The sequence below is a fragment of the Halichoerus grypus genome, chromosome 6, assembly GCF_964656455.1.
Source record: "Halichoerus grypus chromosome 6, mHalGry1.hap1.1, whole genome shotgun sequence".
Lineage (NCBI taxonomy): Eukaryota > Metazoa > Chordata > Mammalia > Carnivora > Phocidae > Halichoerus > Halichoerus grypus.
In genome coordinates this window covers 121,647,333-121,665,951 of record NC_135717.1, presented here as the reverse complement: position 1 = coordinate 121,665,951, position 18,619 = coordinate 121,647,333, and the positions used below count along the sequence as shown (strand labels likewise).

General features: G+C 44.3%; 1 protein-coding gene across 7 annotated transcripts in view; it reads left to right on the top strand.

Moving 5' to 3' along the window:
- RNF41 (ring finger protein 41) overlaps positions 1–18,619 on the top strand; it is a 29,277-nt gene that overhangs the window by 1,747 nt on the left and 8,911 nt on the right. For 3 of the 7 annotated variants that reach the window (XM_036077467.2, XM_036077465.2, XM_036077466.2), the window contains exons 2-3: positions 1,262–1,446; positions 18,291–18,403. In XM_036077467.2, coding sequence (XP_035933360.1) covers positions 18,314–18,403 — 90 coding nt within the window. In that variant the 5' untranslated portion in view covers positions 1,262–1,446; positions 18,291–18,313. Of the gene's footprint in view, positions 1–1,261; positions 1,447–17,917; positions 18,067–18,290; positions 18,404–18,619 lie in introns of all 7 variants that reach the window. The other 4 variants (XM_036077470.2, XM_036077468.2, XM_036077471.2 and 1 more) reach the window with 2 other exon arrangements.

Genomic DNA, 18,619 nt, shown 5'->3' with positions numbered 1-18,619 from the left:
TCCTGACTCCTGGTCCTCCTCTCAGTTGAAAAATCCTGTTTTCTTCTGGCTAAGGGAACATCCCAGCATGGGCAAGATTCTGAGTCTGGAGCTTGTCACTAGAAGACTGAGCATAACCAGCAACAGTGGCTCCTGGAAGCATTTCATGAAATACAGGTGCATATGCCAGGCTGTTGGGAAATAGGGTGTTGTCAAAATGGAAACAGCATTATAGTCTCCTCTGTGTTATGGATGAGGGAGAAACAACTTCCTTGCTACCCCCCAAAGAGCAAGTGTGTCTGACATTGCACCTTTATCTCTCTGGTTAGTTTAATAATATTACACTAAACGTGTTGTGGCTGATGAGCATAGGAAACTAATGAGCATGTGTACGGGACTCAGAAGATGAAATGGTCTCAGTTTTATGTGTAAAAATGATCCTCATCATATTGCTTTGTAACACAGCCCTTAATTTGTTGATAGCCATGTGATGGGGAGGTAACGAGTTTGAATAGTTACTGTTCTCCTGTGTAGTATTGAGTAGATCTCACAGCACCCTTCATCTGAAGCCTTGTCCCCCTTTACTTGGTCCCATTCTTTTAGTAATGATAGTCTAGTCAGCCTAATCATACCTCTAGTCTTCCCAGTCGCCCACTTGGGAGTGATTTCCCATTTCACTGCCGCCGCCTCCTCCTCCTCTTCTTCTTCTTCTCTTTTTTTTTTTTAAAAGGCTGATCCCCTCAGGAGTATTTTCTGACTTGGGAAGTAGAATCACACCTGTACGAATTCTTGAGTATCTTCTCCTTATGAAGATATTTTCCAGTTTGGAGGGTAGGATTAGAATTCTTTTTACATGACTTCAGTAATTTATGTGAAAGCATTTGGGAAACATCAAAGCATCGTACTGTGCATGTAAGCTAGCACTGGTCTCTGCATTGTGTAGCCACAGATCTGGAATCATTGACATTGCTTGTGGTTGTGTGCACTGAATAAGAGAATCTTTTTCTGTCTCAAACAGCTGTTCTTTACCTTTTTCCTTGTTCCTTTCTCTGCCTCTCTCAGCTGTGTTTGAATCTCCTGGACTGTGTGTGTATGTGATTCCTTAGCCAGTGATCTTGATCTTTAGAAGGCAGTCCTGTGGCCCTAGCCCTGAAACCTGTTGCCCTTAATGGAATCACCTCATCCTCCCCAACCAGCCGCCAGATCCAAGTCTGTCTAGTCTCCCTGCCAGGTGGAGGTAGTTCCCCTGACTCACCCTTTTCTACCTTGTTCCTATTAATAGAGTGCTCCTGATTGTGACATCACATCCATCCCCTTGGCGATGGAGCTTGTCACTAGGAAGGAAGACTCAGTCGGACAATAGCCAACAAGATGGGTTACTGGGAGCGTCTCCTGAGTGGCACTGAGTGGAGGCCTCAGGGGGTTGGAGCCTTGTGAACAGGGAACCTACCCCCCAACACTTGGAAGGTAAAGAGCCTTGATTCAGAATCCCATTCCAGGCTTCAGGTCTCTTCTCAGCCTTTCTGGATTCCCTCTGCTTTTGAAAACCTGATTCTTAAGATTCTTCTGCATAAAACTTTCTGTGATTAACCCACATCAGTCTGTTCTTCTGTGCATATTTACGCCTGACAGTAACTATTAACTTTTACTTGTTGGTAAATTGCTCAGTCAATTTTATGTCTTTTTATGTGTTTTATGTCTTGTATACTCATTGGGCGCAAGCCTACACCTTAGTTTGAGGACAAGGATTGTGTTTTCTGTATGTTTTATACATCTCTACTGGCAAAGGGGCTGTGCGTAGACGATGAAGTTGAGGTTTGGGGCATCCACACAAATAGTGCTTGCAGTTGGTGACTAAGTGGGAGGTCCTTGCTGGCCTTTAGGCCTGATAGGCCTCACTTCAAGTGTTAATGAGTTCTTGAGGAATTGTGTGCCCTCTGGATTCTTCTGTAAATTGAACCAATTAAAATGTACTAAAGAATTTAATTTAATTTTAAAAATTTTATTTATTTATTTATTTTTATGAGAGAGAGCATGAGCCAGCAGGGAGGGGCAGAGGGAGAGAGAGAGAATCCTAAGCAGGCTCCATGCAAAGCTCAGTACAGAGCCGGATGTGGGGCTTAATCCCACGACCATGAGATCGTGACCTGAGTTAAAACCAAGAGTCAGACACTTAACCAACTGAGCCACCCAGATGCCCCCTAAAGAATTTTAATTTTAAAATCCCCTGTGGTGGGGCGCCTCGGTGGCTCAGTCGTTAAGCGTCTGCCTTCGGCTCAGGTCATGGTCCCAGGGTCCTGGGATCAAGCCCCACATCAGGCTCCCTGCTCGGCGGGAAGCCTGCTTCTCCCTCTCCCTCTCCCCCTGCTTGTGTTCCCTCTCTCGCTGTGTCTCTCTCTGTCAAATAAATAAATAAAATTTTTTTAAAAAGTAAAATAAAATTCCCTGTGGTGGGGCACATGGCTGGCTCAGTCAGTAGACCATGCGACTCTTGATTTCAAGAGGCTCGTGATCTCAGGGTCATGAGTTCAAGCCCCACACTGGGTGTAGAGCTTGCTTGCTTGCTTGCTTGCTTACTTACTAAATAAATAAATAAATCCATCCATCCATCCATCCATCCCCTGTGGTAAATCCAGCATGGATCCTAGCATTCTAGAATTAAACAATCTTTAGGGCATTGTATCCCACCCCCTCATCTCATAAGTGAGGAAACTGAATTCCTCCTCAGAAGTTATTTTTCTAAGAGAAGTAGTGACTTCAGTCTAAGGACTCTACTGCTTAAATAAAAAGACCACTTCTTTTCTTTATTTTTTTTAAAGATTTTATTTATTTATTTAACAGAGAGAGCAAGCACAAGCAGGGGGAGTGGCAGAGGGAGAGGGAGAGAAGGCTCCCTGCTGAGCTGGAAGCCCAATGCAGGGCTTGATCCCAGGCCCAGACCTGAGCCAAAGGCAGACGCTTAACCGACTGAGCCACCCACCCAGGTGCCCCAAGACCACTTCCTTTCACTTAAAAAGTCAAGAGAGTTGTCTAAAGAGAGCAAGGTCAGTTAGTGGTAAAGCCAGGAGACCTTCTATAATCTAATTACCCCTTAATTTAGCTATTTTTGTTTTATATGCTGAATCTCAGAATCCTGCAATTTGTAGAGTACCTCAGAACGTATGTAGTCCAAGATGCTTCATTTCTTGTGTGGTAAGGGAACTGAGGCCCAGAGCAGTTAGGTCACTTGCCCAAGGTCACACATTTCGTCGGTAATAGAGCTAGAACTGGGTCTCAAGTTTCTGGATTCCCAACTATGTTTTCTTTTTTTCCATACCTATTCCTTCATTGGGAGATTTGTAATGAAATGTGAGACCCTTCACCAGTTAATTTCTTCACTATGTTGAAATTCCTGGAAGTCACCTGTTTCCTTACATTGGAGCAGGTTATAGGATTGAGCCCTGCACCAGGCTCCCTGCCCAGTGGGGAGTCTGCTTCTTCCTCTGCCTCTGCCCCTCCCCCCGCTCATACTCTCTCTCTCTCATTGTCTCTCGTGGTTTCAGTTTTATTAAAGCTTCTACCCCCAGGGCAGTGAGCAGTTGAGTTCTTGTGAGGCATCCCCCTTGGAATGATAACCTGCTCCTGTGACAGCCCCATGGCAGTGTTGAGAGTCCTGGAGAGCCGAAGGAATAATCAAGGAGCCTAGCCCATCAGGTTGGCGGTCTGTCTAGGGGTAGGACAAGGCCGACCAGAGAGCTGGCTTCCAAGGTTGTATATGACATTTGTTTCCCATAGATGACAAATAGGGAATACCCTCATCAGAATATAAATCTAAATTTCCCCTTAATTCTTGAGGCCGTACCCCTGAAAGAATGCAGTTGTGTAAGAGTGGATAAAACAGGAGAATCTCTAATCTGATAAAGGGGGTTTTGATTTAGAAAGAACAATGCCAAGGTGCCTGGCTGGCTCGGTTGGAGTGTGTGACTCTTGATCTCTGGGTTGTGAGTTTGAGGCCCCCACTGGGTGTAGAGATTACAATCAATCAATCAATAAACAAACAAACAAAAAACTAGAAAGAACAGTGCCCAGCATCTCTGTAGTTTTGTAAATGCTGACTTTATGGTGGGAACCTTACAGTTCTTAACCCTGACTAGTGGCTTCCCACTTAACCCTGACTAGTGGCTTCCCACCCCCTCTGGCCATCCCTTTGCCAACAGAGACAAGTTCTCTGCTATTTATTTTGGGAAATGAGATCTGAGACCCCATTAAGATAAGTTTCACAATTTGTATTCCTCCTTTTTTTTTTTTTTTTAAGGTTTTATTTCTTTATTTGACAGAGAGAGGCACAGCGAGAGAGGGAACACAAGCAGGGGGAGTGGGAGAGGGAGAAGCAGGCTTCCCGCCGAGCAGAGAGCCCGACGTGGGGCTCGATCCCAGGGCCCTGAGATCACGACCCTAGCTAAAGGCAGACGCTTAACGACTGAGCCACCCAGGCGCCCCTAAAGATTATATTTTTAAGTAATCTCTGAACCAAGCACCCCTAATTTTTTTTTTAAGATTTTATTTATTTAGGGGCACCTGAGTGGCTCAGGTGGTTAAGTGTCTGCCTTCGGCTCAGGTCATGATCCCAGGGTCCTGGGCTTGAGCCCCATGTCAGGCTCCTTGCTCAGTGGGGAGTCTGCTTCTCCCTCTCCCTCTGCCCCTCACTCATGCTTGCTCTCTCTCTCTCTCTCTCAAATAAATAAATAAAATCTTAAAAAAAATTTTTTTTTAAAGATTTTATTTATTTATTTGAGAGAGAGAGACTGAGAGAGAGAGCGCACATGAGAGGGGGGAGGGTCGGGAGGGTCAGAGGGAGAAGCAGACTCCCTGCCGAGCAGGGAGCCCGATGCGGGACTCAATCCCGGGACTCCAGGATCATGACCTGAGCTGAAGGCAGTCGCTTAACCAACTGAGCCACCCAGGCGCCCAAAAAAAAAAAGATTTTATTTATTTGAGAAAGAGAGACTCAGCCCGGGCGGGGGGGAGGGGGAGGAGCAGAGGGTGGGGGGCGAGCAGATTCTGCACTGAGTGCAGAGCCTGATGCAGGGCTCGATCCCACGACCCAGAAATCATGACCTGAGCCAAAATCAAGAGTCGGATGCCTAACCAACTGAGCCACCCAGGTGCCCCCAGGCACCCCTAATTTTTAGTTTTTAAATTGTTCTTGGGTGTCTGGGTGGCTCAGTCAGTTAAGCATCTGCCTTCAGCTCAGGTTATGATCCCAGGGTCCTGGGATCGAGCCCCATGTCAGGCTCCCTGCTCAGCTGGGAGTCTGTTCCTCCCTCTCCCCCTACCCCCTGCCCCCACTCATGCACACGGTCTCTCTCGCTCTCTCAAATAAATAAATCTTTAAAGAAAATTGTTCTTATTAAAATGGAACCATACTGTTTGTACAACATGCATTTTGCAACTTGCATTTTTTCAAATTGAGAGGCAGTTTAGCATGGTGGTTAAAAGCTTGGGCTCTGCAGCCAGTCTGCCTGGGTTTGAATCTGGCTCCACCACTTGTGAACTGTATGATTTTAGACAAGCTTTTTAACCTTTATGCATCTGTTACTCATCTGTAAAATGTGGATAATGACAGTACTGACCTCATAGAGTAACTTAAAGAGTTGTAAGAATTAGATGAGTTAATATACAAGAAATGCTTAGAATAGTGCCTAGCATATAGAAATGCTCTGTAAATGTTGACTTCATTATTATTATTTTTTACTTCATTATTTATTTATTTATTTATTTATTTATTAAGATTTTATTTATTTGAGAAAGAGAGAATGAGAGAGAGAGCACAAGAAGGGGGAGGGTCAGAGGGAGAAGCAGACTCCTGCTGAGCAGGGAGCCCAATGCGGGACTCGATCCTGGGACTCCAGGATTCATGACCTGAGTCGCTTAACCAACTGAGCCACCCAGGTGCCCTCATTATTATTTAATTGTATAACTAAAACATGACCATTATAGAAAAAGTAGGAAAAAAACAATAAAGCAAAACTGTGAGTGAAGTTAAAAGTACTAGAAGGAGGAGCGCCTGGCTGGCTCAGTTGGTGGAGCATGCGACTGTTGATCTTGGGTTTGTGAGTTCCAGTCCCACGTTGGGTGTAGAGACTACTTAAAAATAAAAGCTTAGGGGCACCTGGGTGGCTCAGTCATTAAGCGTCTGCCTTCGGCTCAGGTCATGATCCCAGGGTACTGGGATCGAGCCCCACATCGGGCTCCATGCTCAGCAGGGAGTCTCTTTCTCCCTCTGCCTCTGCTGCTCCCCCTGCTTGTGCGCGCTCTCTGTCAAATAAATAAATAAAATCTTAAAAAAAAAAAAAAAGAATATGACCGGTTATGTGTGTATGTCATGTATGACATAAGACATGTATAGTGTATGACCCATTTAGTGAATGTTTTGGACATGTTTTAACCTTAATACTTTACTTTCATAAATTAGGATAGTTACAGACTTATTTCTTTATTTGAGTATTAGATATACACACATACACAAGAAATTTTTTTTTTTAAGTTTATTTATTTAAGTAATCTCTACACTCAGCGTGGGGCTTGGACTCATGACCCCGAGTTCCAGAGTTTCCCGTTCTTCCAGCTGAGCCAGCCAGGCCCCCCAAGAAAATCTTTTACAAAGGTTCAAAGAGATAATCCAGGAAATTAAAATAGATCCTCCTATTCCTGTTCCTTAGTTACCCCTCCTCAGCAGCAAGCGCTGTTGGCAATTTCTTATGTATCCTGGGGAGTTCCATGCCTACATAAGCGTATAATACATACATGTTGGTTTTGTCACTCATGGTGGCATACTTTACGTATACTGTGTGTACCTTAGTTTTTTTCTCTTAATAGGGCAGTCTTCTCATACCTGGTGCGTTAAAGGCAGCAATGCCTTTTTTTTTTTTATTTCCCCTTCTGATGAATGTTCTAGCTATTGTAGAGATATCAAATCATAATTTATTTATTTAATTGAGGTAGAAATTGTAAAGTCAGCAGTTGAACAAATGAATTAGGCTATTTGGGGATATTTTTGCTATCCTATAGAAGCCACCTCACATAGCTCCTCTTCTTGACTCTTTCTCTTCCCCACCTCTTTCTCCCAGCCCTGTGTGTGGGTCTGCTCTACACGAGTGGCAGTAGCTATCATCCAGAACAGACGAACCAGTCTTGGGTTGCATTACTTGAAGTAGAGAGGAAAGGTGGTAATAGTTTCACTGTGTCCATATTGGTCAGTCCGCATGTAGAGCTCTGGGTCCCCTGTTTTAGAGGGACAAGGGCATTCTAGAATGCTGTGAGAGAAATGAGTCTGGGCTAGGTAGGTATTTCTCATCTGTGCTCTTGCTGCACCCTTGACCTTTCCCAGGAGTGTCTCAGCGCAGGGTGACTGACTATGGGGTGCTGTGGAGAATCCTCTCCTGCCCTGGGTGTTAAACCACATGGTCTCTTATAGTCCATTCTTACTCTAAAGGCAAATATAAGCCATAAGGTTAAGAAACCAGGTCCATGGGAGACACTTCCAGGTATGATCAAATTCTGTCATCTTTTATTACTGTACCTCAAAAGTAAAAGCATTCCTGTATTTTTTATTCTCGAGTAATTTCTAAATTTAAAAAGTACATGTTTTTTTTCATAACGTGGAAGACTGTTTAAAGTTGAATTATGACTTCTAAAAAAATGTGTACCTACTAAAGTTTTTGGTAACTAAAAGTAGAAAAAAACCATCCTATCCTACACCCAAATAAAACCACTGGTAACATTTTGGTCATTCTTTCTGGTCTCTTTATGTATGAATTATTTATAAATATATGATGTTCTTAAACAGCTCAGTATTCAATTTTGTGTCCTTCTATTTTCACTTTTCATTATTCTATTGCGTATTCCTCATAAGCATCACTTCAAATAGATACATTATTCCATCAAATGGGCTTACATTACCATAATCACTCAACTATATACTTTCCTGGTCATGTAAATGAGTAAGGGATCATCTGATTTTTTTTTTTTTTAAGGTTTACTGACATGATTTTTGAAAACCTATCTGGACTGCTTTTAGTACCATTCTTCCTTCCTGCTTCAGAGGTGTCCCTCTTCCTGTTTAACATCATTCCAGATCTCCTGCCTAGCGCTTCCTCAGTGACCATATTCTCTCCTGTCTTTACCTCTCCCCCTTCACTAGCCCTTTCGTCTCTGTACATCAACATCCTGAGGCGTTTCTCATTGGAAGGAAACTACCCCCACACAACCCACTTCCTCAACCTCCTGTCCTCCTCAGGGTAGTTCTCTTTCCCTTCCTTTGGGAAATCAAGCTTTGGACAGAGTTCTCTGCATCCCTGCCCCTCTGCCTCCCGTCGCGTTCACTTGGGACCACTGCGGTCTGGGTCCACTTCCATGCTCCACCGCAGCTGCTCTTCAGGGCGCCTCCCAGCTGCAGGCAGCCGCGCTCTGCCCTGGTATCCGGTCCCACATCCTGGCCATTTTTGTGTTTTTTTATCAGACTTGACTGTTTGCAGCTTTTGACACTTCCCTTCCCTCCTCCAAGCATTCCACTTCCTTGACTTTTTTATTGTGGTAAAAACACGTAACATAACATTTGCCATCTTAACCATTTTTGAATGTACAGTTCAGAATGTTAAGTATGTTCACAATGTTGTGAAACATCTCCAGAACTTTTTTATCTTACAAAACTGAAACTCTGTACTCATTAAACAAAAAGTCCCCTTCCTCCAACTCCCTTGACTTTTATGAGCCTCTTCTGTCCAGGATTTTCTCTCATCTCTGATCAATCTTTCTCAGTCTTTTTTTTTTTTTTTAAGACACTACCCATTTATTTATATGAGAAACAGAGCACGCGCAGGTGGAAAGAGAGCACGCGCAGGTGAGCAGTGGGGCGGGGGGGAGTGGAGGGACAAGCAGACTCCCTGCTGAGCAGAGAGCTGAAGCCAGCTTGATCCCAGGACCAGGAGATCACGACCTGAACCAAAGTCAGGTGCTTAATCTACTGAGCAACTCCGGCCCCTCTCAGTCTTTTTTTTTTTTGGCAGGCTCTTTTTTTTTTTCTTTCCTTTTAAATGTCATTGTTAAAGTATTCTCAAGCACTTTTGGTAGCGTCTAAATTGAAAATGCCTTTCCAGAGGATAGTATAGAAGTATATTATCTAGAAAAATAAATAGTAGGCACACCATTAAACCCAGCAGTTCCTCTAGGTATCTGTCCTAGGAGAGAGATTTGATCTTGTGTTCCAAAAAAAATCATGTTACCAGGATGTTAATTGCAACATGATTTGTTTCAGGGGGAAAAATGGCAACCTGGCAAACTAAAGTCCTGAGGCAAATGGCAAAATACACTGTAATCAAGGTTTAGACTGGTAGATTGGAAATTTTTTTTAAGATTTATTTATTTTTAGAGAGAGCATGAGTGAGAGAGGGAGAGGGAGAGAGAATCTCAAGCAGACTTAGCTGAGTGCAGAGCCTGACGTGGGTCTCCATCCCAAGACCCTGAGATCAGGACCTGAGCCCAAACTAAGAGTTGGACACTTAACCAACTGTGCCACCCAGGTGCCCCTGGAAAAAAAATTTTTTTTTTAAAGATTTTGTTTATTTCTTTGACAGAGAGATAGCGAGAGAGGGAACACAAGTAGGGGGAGTAGGAGACGGAGAAGCAGACTCCCCGCTGAACAGGGAGCCCAATGCGGGGCTCGATCCTAGGACCCTGGGATCATGACCTGAGCCGAAGGCAGACGCTTAACGACTGAGCCACCCAGGCGCCCCTGGAAATTGTTTTTTTTAAAGATTTTTTTAAGTAATCTCTACACCCAACATGGAGCTCAAACTCAAAACCCCAAGATCAAGAGTCACATGCTCCACCGATTGAGCTAGCCAGGTGCCCCTGGAAATTTTTATCACTAGAATATAAACTACATGAGAGCAGGGACCTTGTCTGTCTTGTCCATACATGAATCTATGTACAGCAAAGAAGGTGAATTGAAAGAATGAGTGTACACCAAGCAATGGATGGGGGAGAGGAAAGTGGGAAGAAAGGCTAATAATTACATTCTCCGAGTCTTTTAAAATGAGAATATAGTCATATATTACTTGCGAAAAAAGGAAGGCTAAGAAATAAAGCAAAGGTGGCTCAGCTGGTTAAGCATCTGCCTTCGGCTCGGGTCATGATCCCAGGGCCCTGAGATCGAGCCCCACTTCGGGATCTTTGCTCAGTGGGGAGCCTGTTTCTCCCTTTCCCTCTGCCTCTCCCCCTGCTTGTCCTCTCTCTTTCTCAAATAAATAATCTTTAAAAAAAATAAAAACAAAAAAGAAAGAAAGCAAAGAATCAGTGCTGCCCAGGGTTCTGTATTCTTCAGACCCACCCTCATTTTCTTTCTTTTTTTCAAGATTTTACTTATTTGAGAGAGAGAACACAAGTAGGAGAGAGGGAGAAGCAGACTCCCTGCTGAGCAGGGAGCCCGATGTGGAACTTGATCTCAGGACCCTGGGATCATGACCTGAGCCGAAGGCAGGCGCTCAACCCACTGAGCCACCCAGACGCCCCCCACCCCCACTCATTTTCTGTTTTTATTCTTTTTTTTAAAGATTTTTATTTATTTGACAGAGACGGCGAGACAGGGAACACAGCAGGGGGAGTGGGAGAGGGAGAAGCAGGCTTCCTGCCGAGCAGGGAGCCCGATGTGGGCTCGATCCCAGGACCTGGGATCATGACCTGAGCTGAAGGCAGATGCTTAACGACTGAGCCACCCAGGCGCCCCTAGACTGTTTCTCCTAAATGCCTTGATTTGAAATGCCTTTATACTTTTTTGATCTGAATTTTTACAATAACGTCCTAAAAAGGTCTCACTTTCTCTTATCTTCCCTATCCCCCTACTTTTTCTACACAGCTGCCAGAATTATCTGACTAAAACAGAAAACTGATTGTGTCAATTTCTTTATCATGTCAATTTCTTAATCCTTCAGGATTCAAAGAATCTCCTCACAAGATTCTTATTAATTACAAAGGAATAAAATAGTAACTCTACAGTAGAGAAAACTTACCAGCAGCACTTAACCAAAGGATCAGAGTTAGTGTCACCAGGAAAGGTGCAAATCAACATGTGCTCCTAATGTGATATATTAAGAATACTGTATTACTTCCATGGCATTTTTGCCCATATTGAAGCCTGAATTTATTTATTTATTTTTAAAGATTTTATTTATTTATTTGAGAGAGAGCACATGAGGGGGGAGGGTCAGAGGGAGAAGCAGACTCCCTGCTCAGCAGGGAGCCCGATGTGGGACTCGATCCTGGGACTCCAGGATCATGACCTGAGCTGAAGGCAGTTGCTTAACCAACTGAGCCACCCAGGTGCCCTGAAACCTGAATTTAATCAGGAGGAAACATCAGGCAAACCCACACTGAGAGACCTTCTCATTATACTGGCCTGTATTCTTAAAAAATATCAAGGTGGGGGGCGCCTGGGTGGCTCAGTTGGTTAAGCGTCTGCCTTCGGCTCAGGTCATGATCCCGGAGTCCTGGGATCGAGTCCCACATTGAGCTCCCGGCTCAGCGGGGAGCCTGCTTCTCCCTCTGACTCTCTTCCCTCTCATGCTGTTTTCTCGCTTGCTCTCTAATAAATAAATAAATAAAATCTTTAAAAAAAAATATATCAAGGTAGGGCGCCTCGCCTGGGTGGCTTACTAGGTTGAGCCTCCGCTTTTGGCTCAGGTTATGATCCTAGGGTCCTGGGATCCAGCCCTGTGTCGGGCTCAGTGGGGAGCCTGCTTCTCCCTTTGCTTGTGCTCTCTCTCTTTCTGTCAAATAGATAAATCTTTAAAACATAATAAAGAAAAAAGAAAAATCAAGGTCATGAAAGACCCAAAAGCATTAGTAATTTTTTCAGATTAAAAGAGTTTAAAGGGGCACCTGGGTGGCTCAATCGGTTGAGCGTCCGACTCTTGATTTCGCCTCAGGTCATGATCCCAGGGTCAGGGTCATGAGATTGAGCCCTGCTTGGGATTCCATGCTCAGCGGGGAGTCTGTTTGAGATTCTCTCCCTCTGCCCCTCTCCCCTGCTTGCACGCACTCTCTCTCAAATAAAAAAAATCTTAAAACATAAAAGTTTAAAGAAGCTTGGCAACTCAATGCAGCACGTAGTCTTGAATGTTCTTTTGTTAAAGGAGATTATTGGGACAAGTGGCAAAATTGGAAGAGGGTTTGTAAATAATAGTATTATGTCAATGTTAATATCCTGATTTCTATAATTTTACTATCATTATATAACAAAATTTTTTTTGAGATTTTATTTATTTGACAGAGAGGGCGGGGGAAGAGAGTGAGCACAAGCAGGGGGAGCAGCAGAGGGAGAAGCAGGCTCCCCACTAAGCAAGGAGCCCGATGTGGGGCTCGATCCCAGGACTCTGGGATCAGGACCGGAGCCAAAGGCAGACGCTTAACTGAGCCACCCAGGCGCCCCAAAGAATACTCTTTTTAGGAAATACACAATAAAGTTATTTAGGGATAAAGGCATCCAGTATATAATTTATTCTTAAGCAGTTTAGAAAATTTTTATCTATTCATGTATATAGAGAGGGATTATAAAAAATGTGGTAAAATGTTAACATTTAGGGAATCTAGATGAAGGGCATATGGGATCGTTTTACTATTTGTGGAACTTTTCTGAAAGTCTGAAATTGTCAAAATAAAAGATTTTTTTTTTTTAAAGATTTTGTTTATTTATTTGAGAGAGAGTGAGAGAGCACAAGCAGCAGGGAGGGGCAGAGGGAGAGGGAGAAGCCGACTCCCCACTGAGCAGGGAGCCCCATGCGGGGCTCAATTCCAGCACCCTGGGATCATGACCTGAGCCGAAGGTAGACGCTAACCAACTGAGCCACACAGGTGCCCAAAAGAAAAGATTAAAAAGTATAAGTGTATGTCAACAAAGGAAATCTTCAGGTCCTCCCATAGCTTTCAGGTTAATTCCAAGTCTGGTCACGTGTCCCAGGGCCTTCAGTGCTTGGCTCCTGCCCGCCTCTCTGTGCATCTTCTGGCATATCTCTGCACAAACCCTTAGCTGACTTCTTGCTTCTTGCTTCATGCTATTTTATCTACCCTAGAAGACCCATGCCCTGCTCCATTATGCTAACTCCTCATTTTTTAACACAGTGGTTCTCAACCAGGGGTGATTTTTGTCCCCCAGAGGATATATGCCAATGTCTGGAGACATTTTGGGTGTCAAAACTGGAGGACTACTGCCAACTTCTAGTGGGTGGAGGCCAGGGATGCTGCTAAACATTCTTCAGTGCACAGGCCGGCCCCCTACAATAAGGAGCTTTCTAGCCCAAATGACTATAGTGCTGTAGCTGTGAACCCTTGTTGTAAACATATTGTGAGAGCCATTTCTGAGAAGTCTTTCTGACCATCCCCAGTCTGATTTAGATCTCCCTCTTTTTTGTTTTAAGATTTTATTAATTTGAGAGAGAGAAAGAGAGACAGCATGAGAGGGGGGAGGGTCAGAGGGAGAAGCAGGCACCCTGCCGAGCAGGGAGCCCAATGCAGGAGTCGATCCTGGGACTCCAGGATCATGACCTGAGCCAGTCGCCTAACCAACTGAGCCACCCAGGCGCCCCCCGCTCCTTTTTTAAATTCAAATTCAAGTTAGTCAACATATAGTATAGTATTGGTTTCAGGAGTAGAATTTAGTGATTCATCACTTACACATAACACCCAGTGCTCATCACATCAAGTGCCCTCCTTAATACCCATCACCCAGTTAGCCCATCCTCCCATCTGCCTTCCCTCCAGCAACCTTCAGTTTGTTTTCTATAGTTAAGAGTCACTTATGGTTTGCCTCCCCCTCTGTTTTTATCTTATTTTCTTTTTCCTTCCCTTCCCCTATGTTCATCTGTTTGGTTTCTTAAAGTCCACATGTGAGTGAAATCATATGATAATTGTTTTTCTTTGATTGACTTATTTTGCTTAGCATAATACACTCTCCTTCCATCCACATCGTTGCAAATGGCAAGATTTCATTCTTTTTGATGGTAGAACTCCCTCTTCTGTGTTCCTCTATTACCTTGTGCTTTTCTCCTCATCACTTAATCTCACAGGGACTAGGTTTTATTAGGCTTATTGATGTATAGCTACTACTCAGTAAATGTCTAGTAAATGAATACTATGTAGATTGTTTTACAGTATGGTTTTTTGGCTAAACTTTTAAAAACGAGGTTTTAGGATTAAAGGAAAACATTGCTCTTAATTTATCCTTCCCTGCCCGACTTCTGATATTAATATGCTATTTCTTTGCTATTGTAGAAGCCAGGATTCTTTTGGTTGTAAAGTAGAGAAACCCAATTCAAAGTAGGGTAAGCAAAAAGAGGATACTAAGGTGTTTCACAGAAACTAAAGACAGGAAGGCCTTGGGAACAAACCAGGCACTTGAAGCCTCAGGACTCTTTCCAGCTCTTATCTAAGCCTTTCTCACTGTGTCTGTTCCAAGCTTTTCTTTCCATCTGTAGATTTTTGTCTTTTCAGTCCACATGACAGCCAGAGAAAGACCAAGTTAACTTTCTTGGTGTTCAGCTCAAATAAATTCTCAGGGATAGGATCTGTTGGCCCCACCTGGATAGGATAACCCTCTGCCCAATCAGTTGTCGCTTAGGGTGAGGTCTAAGTAAAGTGGGGCAACTCCCACTGGAGCCACATGGATGAGAGACACAGGAGCATAAGCCCTGTAGCGTGGCTGCTGGGTGACCGGTGTCATGGGGTGGACTGCAGCTCTCTATAATTGAGGTACACATGGGGCGCCTGGGTGGCTCAGATGGCTAAGTGCCTTCCGCTCAGGTCTGGGATCGAGCCCCATGTCAGGCTCCCAGCTCAGCGGGGAGTCTGCTTCTCCCTCTCCCTCTGCCTCGCCTCCTGCTTGTGCTCTCTCTCTCACAAATGAATAAATAAAAATCTTAAAAAAATAATAATTACGTTACACAGAACAAAGACACTGTGGGCTGCTCTTGTTCTCTGACTACCATCCTCGTTCAGTTCAGTGAGGTGTGACAAGGAGAATCACAGGGACCTTAGTTCTGGGTTTTACATGTCTTCATGTCTTCAGTATCACCGTTCATGTACTCACCCTAACCCATCACTGTTTATGGATTCAAGAGAATTACATCCTTTGCTTCCATTTTTTTTTCCTATTATGTTGGTCTTGGAACAGATCAGAGGTCTGAGGGGAGACACATACGTGGTAGGTACCCCCCTCCCCACCCCATTTTATAGGCGATAGTCTGGCCAAGGTGGTTTACAGTGACAATTTCAGAGGGATTGTTTATAAGCTTTAAGTAATCTCCACACCCATTATGGGGCTCGAATTCACAACCCCAAAATCAACAGTCGCATGCTCTACCAACTGAGCCAGCCAGGCGCCCCAGGATTTTTCTCAGTTGAAAGAGACAAAAACCCAGCTCAAACTAGCCTACACATAATAGAGAATTTGTTGGCTCATGTAACTGATGTTCAAAAGGTGATTGTGGCTTTAGGCATGGCTGAATCCAGGACCTCAAATGATCTCATCTGAATTGTCTCTCAGCTCTGCTTTCTTTATTATTTGCTTCATTCTATAAGCAGGCTCTCCTCATTAATGGCAGAAATGATCTCAACACCTCATCCTACCAGCTGTGCAACCCTAGGGGAAAGAGCCACTCTTGGGAGCTCCACAGAAGTGCCAGGCATCACTCTCACCGTCCTGGGTTGGGTCACATGTCCACAGGAAGCAGGCTACGATTCCTAAAGGAAAACTGGTGCTATTTACAGAAAATGGGATATTAGATAGGTGAAGTAGGAGATGTCCACTATGCCCTCACTGCTGGAAGCTTCTACTGAAAGCAGCATTTGAACACACCAAACGTTTTATTGATTTGTAAGGAACTGTGCTTGGTGCTACATTGGATGCAGAACCTAAGTTTCTGCTCTTAAGGAATTTTTATTTTTATTTGTTTGTTTTTAAGTTTTAATTTATTTATTCATTTTAAGTAATCTCTACACCCAACGTGGGGCTCAGACTCATGACCCTGAGATCAAGAGTCGCATGCTCTACTGACTGAGCCAGCCAGGCGCCCCTGCTCTTAAGGAATTTTTAATCAAGTAATAGAAATTAAACATACATATAAATAATGATTACTATCATGTGTTGAGTGCCTACTATGGGCCAGTAGGCACTTTGTTAAATGTGTTTTGTTTTTTACGATTTATTTCTATATTTTAGAGAGAACACGTGCTGGGGGTGGGGGCAAAGGGAGAGAGAGAAGGAGAAGACTTCTTGCTGAGCTTGGAGCCCAAAACAGTGCTTGATCTCATGACCCCAAGACCACGACCTGAGCTGAAATCGAGTCGGACCTTCAACTGACTGAGCCATCCAGGCGCCCCTAAATGTTTTATATACATAATCTCTTTGTGGATAACTCTGAAAGTCACTTCTATTTTTATTTATACCCATTTTATCTATTTAAAAAAAAATAAACAGGCTTAGGAAGTTTATGTAGCCTGCCCAAGGTCACATAGCTAGTGAAGAGTAGCCGATGAATCCAATCAGTTTTGACTCAATCCAGTGCTGTACTTTAGCTTGCACTGACCTAGCAAGGTCTTTCTGCATCCCATTCTTTCTACCCTTTTAAGTCGGACACCATGATTCTAAATTCCTGAGAACTATCTGACTTAGCTCATCTTTTCTAGGACATCACAGTTGATGGCTGGTCTCTTGCGTGGCTGCCCTTGTATTAGGTGCCCATCCTCGATCCAGTTAGCCCACCAGTTGGAAATCCACAGGAGGGTTTCAGTCACTGTTCAGCGACTTCTTTGGGTTTGACCCTCAGAAAGTCCGAAGAGGAGGCATGGCAGCCTCACTGCGCTTTGAGTCCTTGCTCTCCTGAACCTCCCTTCTTTATCCCCATCACCACCACTAAGTTCAGACTATCACTCTCTCTCTCCTGCCTTCATGTTCTTCCTGTCTCCAATCTCACCCCTGTTGACAGAGTGAAGAGTACTTCTATTGCATCATTCCTTTGAAGTCTTTCAGTGGTTTCCCATAGCCTTCAGGGTAAAGCCCAAACTCCTTACATAAGATTTCTCATGGCCTGACCCTTGCTTGCCTCTCTAGCCTTGTATCTAGACACTCCCTCCTTTGGATCCTTCAGATCAGCCTTTTTCTGAACCACTCAGAGCTCCCTGAACCCATCATATGTCCTCTTACCTCTGGGCTTTTGAATGTACAGTTTCATGTGCCTAAAGCCCTAAAGATAACGCCCCACCCTGCCCCCATCCCCAACACCCAGCTACTCTTGCTTGTCCTGTTGATGACACCTACTCCTGTAAAACTTGTCAAAATCACCCTCTCCTCTCAGCCTGGGTTAGGTATCCACATCTTTTGCCCTCATAATACCCTGTCAAGGCATTTATCATTTCATATTTTATTTTATTTTATATTTTTTATTTTTATTTTTTTTTAAGATTTTATTTATTTATTTGAGAGAGAGAGAATGAGAGACAGCACGAGAGGGAGGAGGGTCAGAGGGAGAAGCAGACTCCCCGCTGAGCAGGGAGCCCGATGCGGGACTCGATCCCGGGACTCCAGGATCATGACCTGAGCTGAAGGCAGTTGCTTAACCAACTGAGCCACCCAGGCACCCTTATTTATTTTTTAAAGATCTTATTTATTTATTTGAGATAGAGCGAGAATGAGCGAGCGAGTGAGAGAGCACAAGCAGGGGGAGCGGCAGAGGAAGAGGGAGAAGCAGGCTCTCCACTGAGCAGGGAGCCCAACATGGGGCTCGATCCCAGGACCCTGATACCATGACCTGAGCTGAAGGCAGGTGCTTAACTGACTGAGCCACCCAGGCGCCCCCATTTCATACTTAATTTTTTTATTTTTTTAAGATTTTATTTATTTATTTGACAGAGAGAGGGAACACAGGCAGAGAGAGCAGCAGAGGGAGAGGGAAAAGCAGTCTTCCCGCTGAGCAGGGAGCCCAATGCAGGGCTCGATCCCAGGACCCTGGGATCATGACCTGAGCCGAAGGCAGGATGCTTAACGACTGAGCCACCCAGGTGCCCCCCCATTTCATATTTTAAATGTATGCTTATGTAGTATCTTCTCCTGTTAGAATTAAGTTTCTTGAGTCAGATTTTCCCCCCCAAATGACTGGCACATAGTAGGCGCTCAATAAATAATTGTTGAACAAATGAATGGATCTTGGCAGTGAGTTCAGATTGGCACATATTTGTGGCTTCTTTTGAACTAGGCTTTTTTTTTTTCCTCTCGCTCCTTCCAGGACCTGGGTTTCAGTGATGAGACATGGGGTATGATGTAACCCGTTTCCAGGGGGATGTTGACGAAGACCTTATCTGTCCTATTTGCAGTGGAGTCTTGGAGGAGCCAGTCCAGGTGAGTTGGTCTGATGGCAGTTTTGGTGGGGGCCATAGACGACAGTGGAGCTAATAGAAAATATAAGGCACCGTGTTCTGGCTCCCCTTCCCCCACCGCCTTGACGCCACACGTACACGGATGAGAGGTTTGGTGCAGAGAAGCAGTGGTGGCTGCAAAAGGAATAGGGCCTTCCAGAGTCTGTCTAGAGGTTGGTGCCACAGAAGTCCTGTGCTT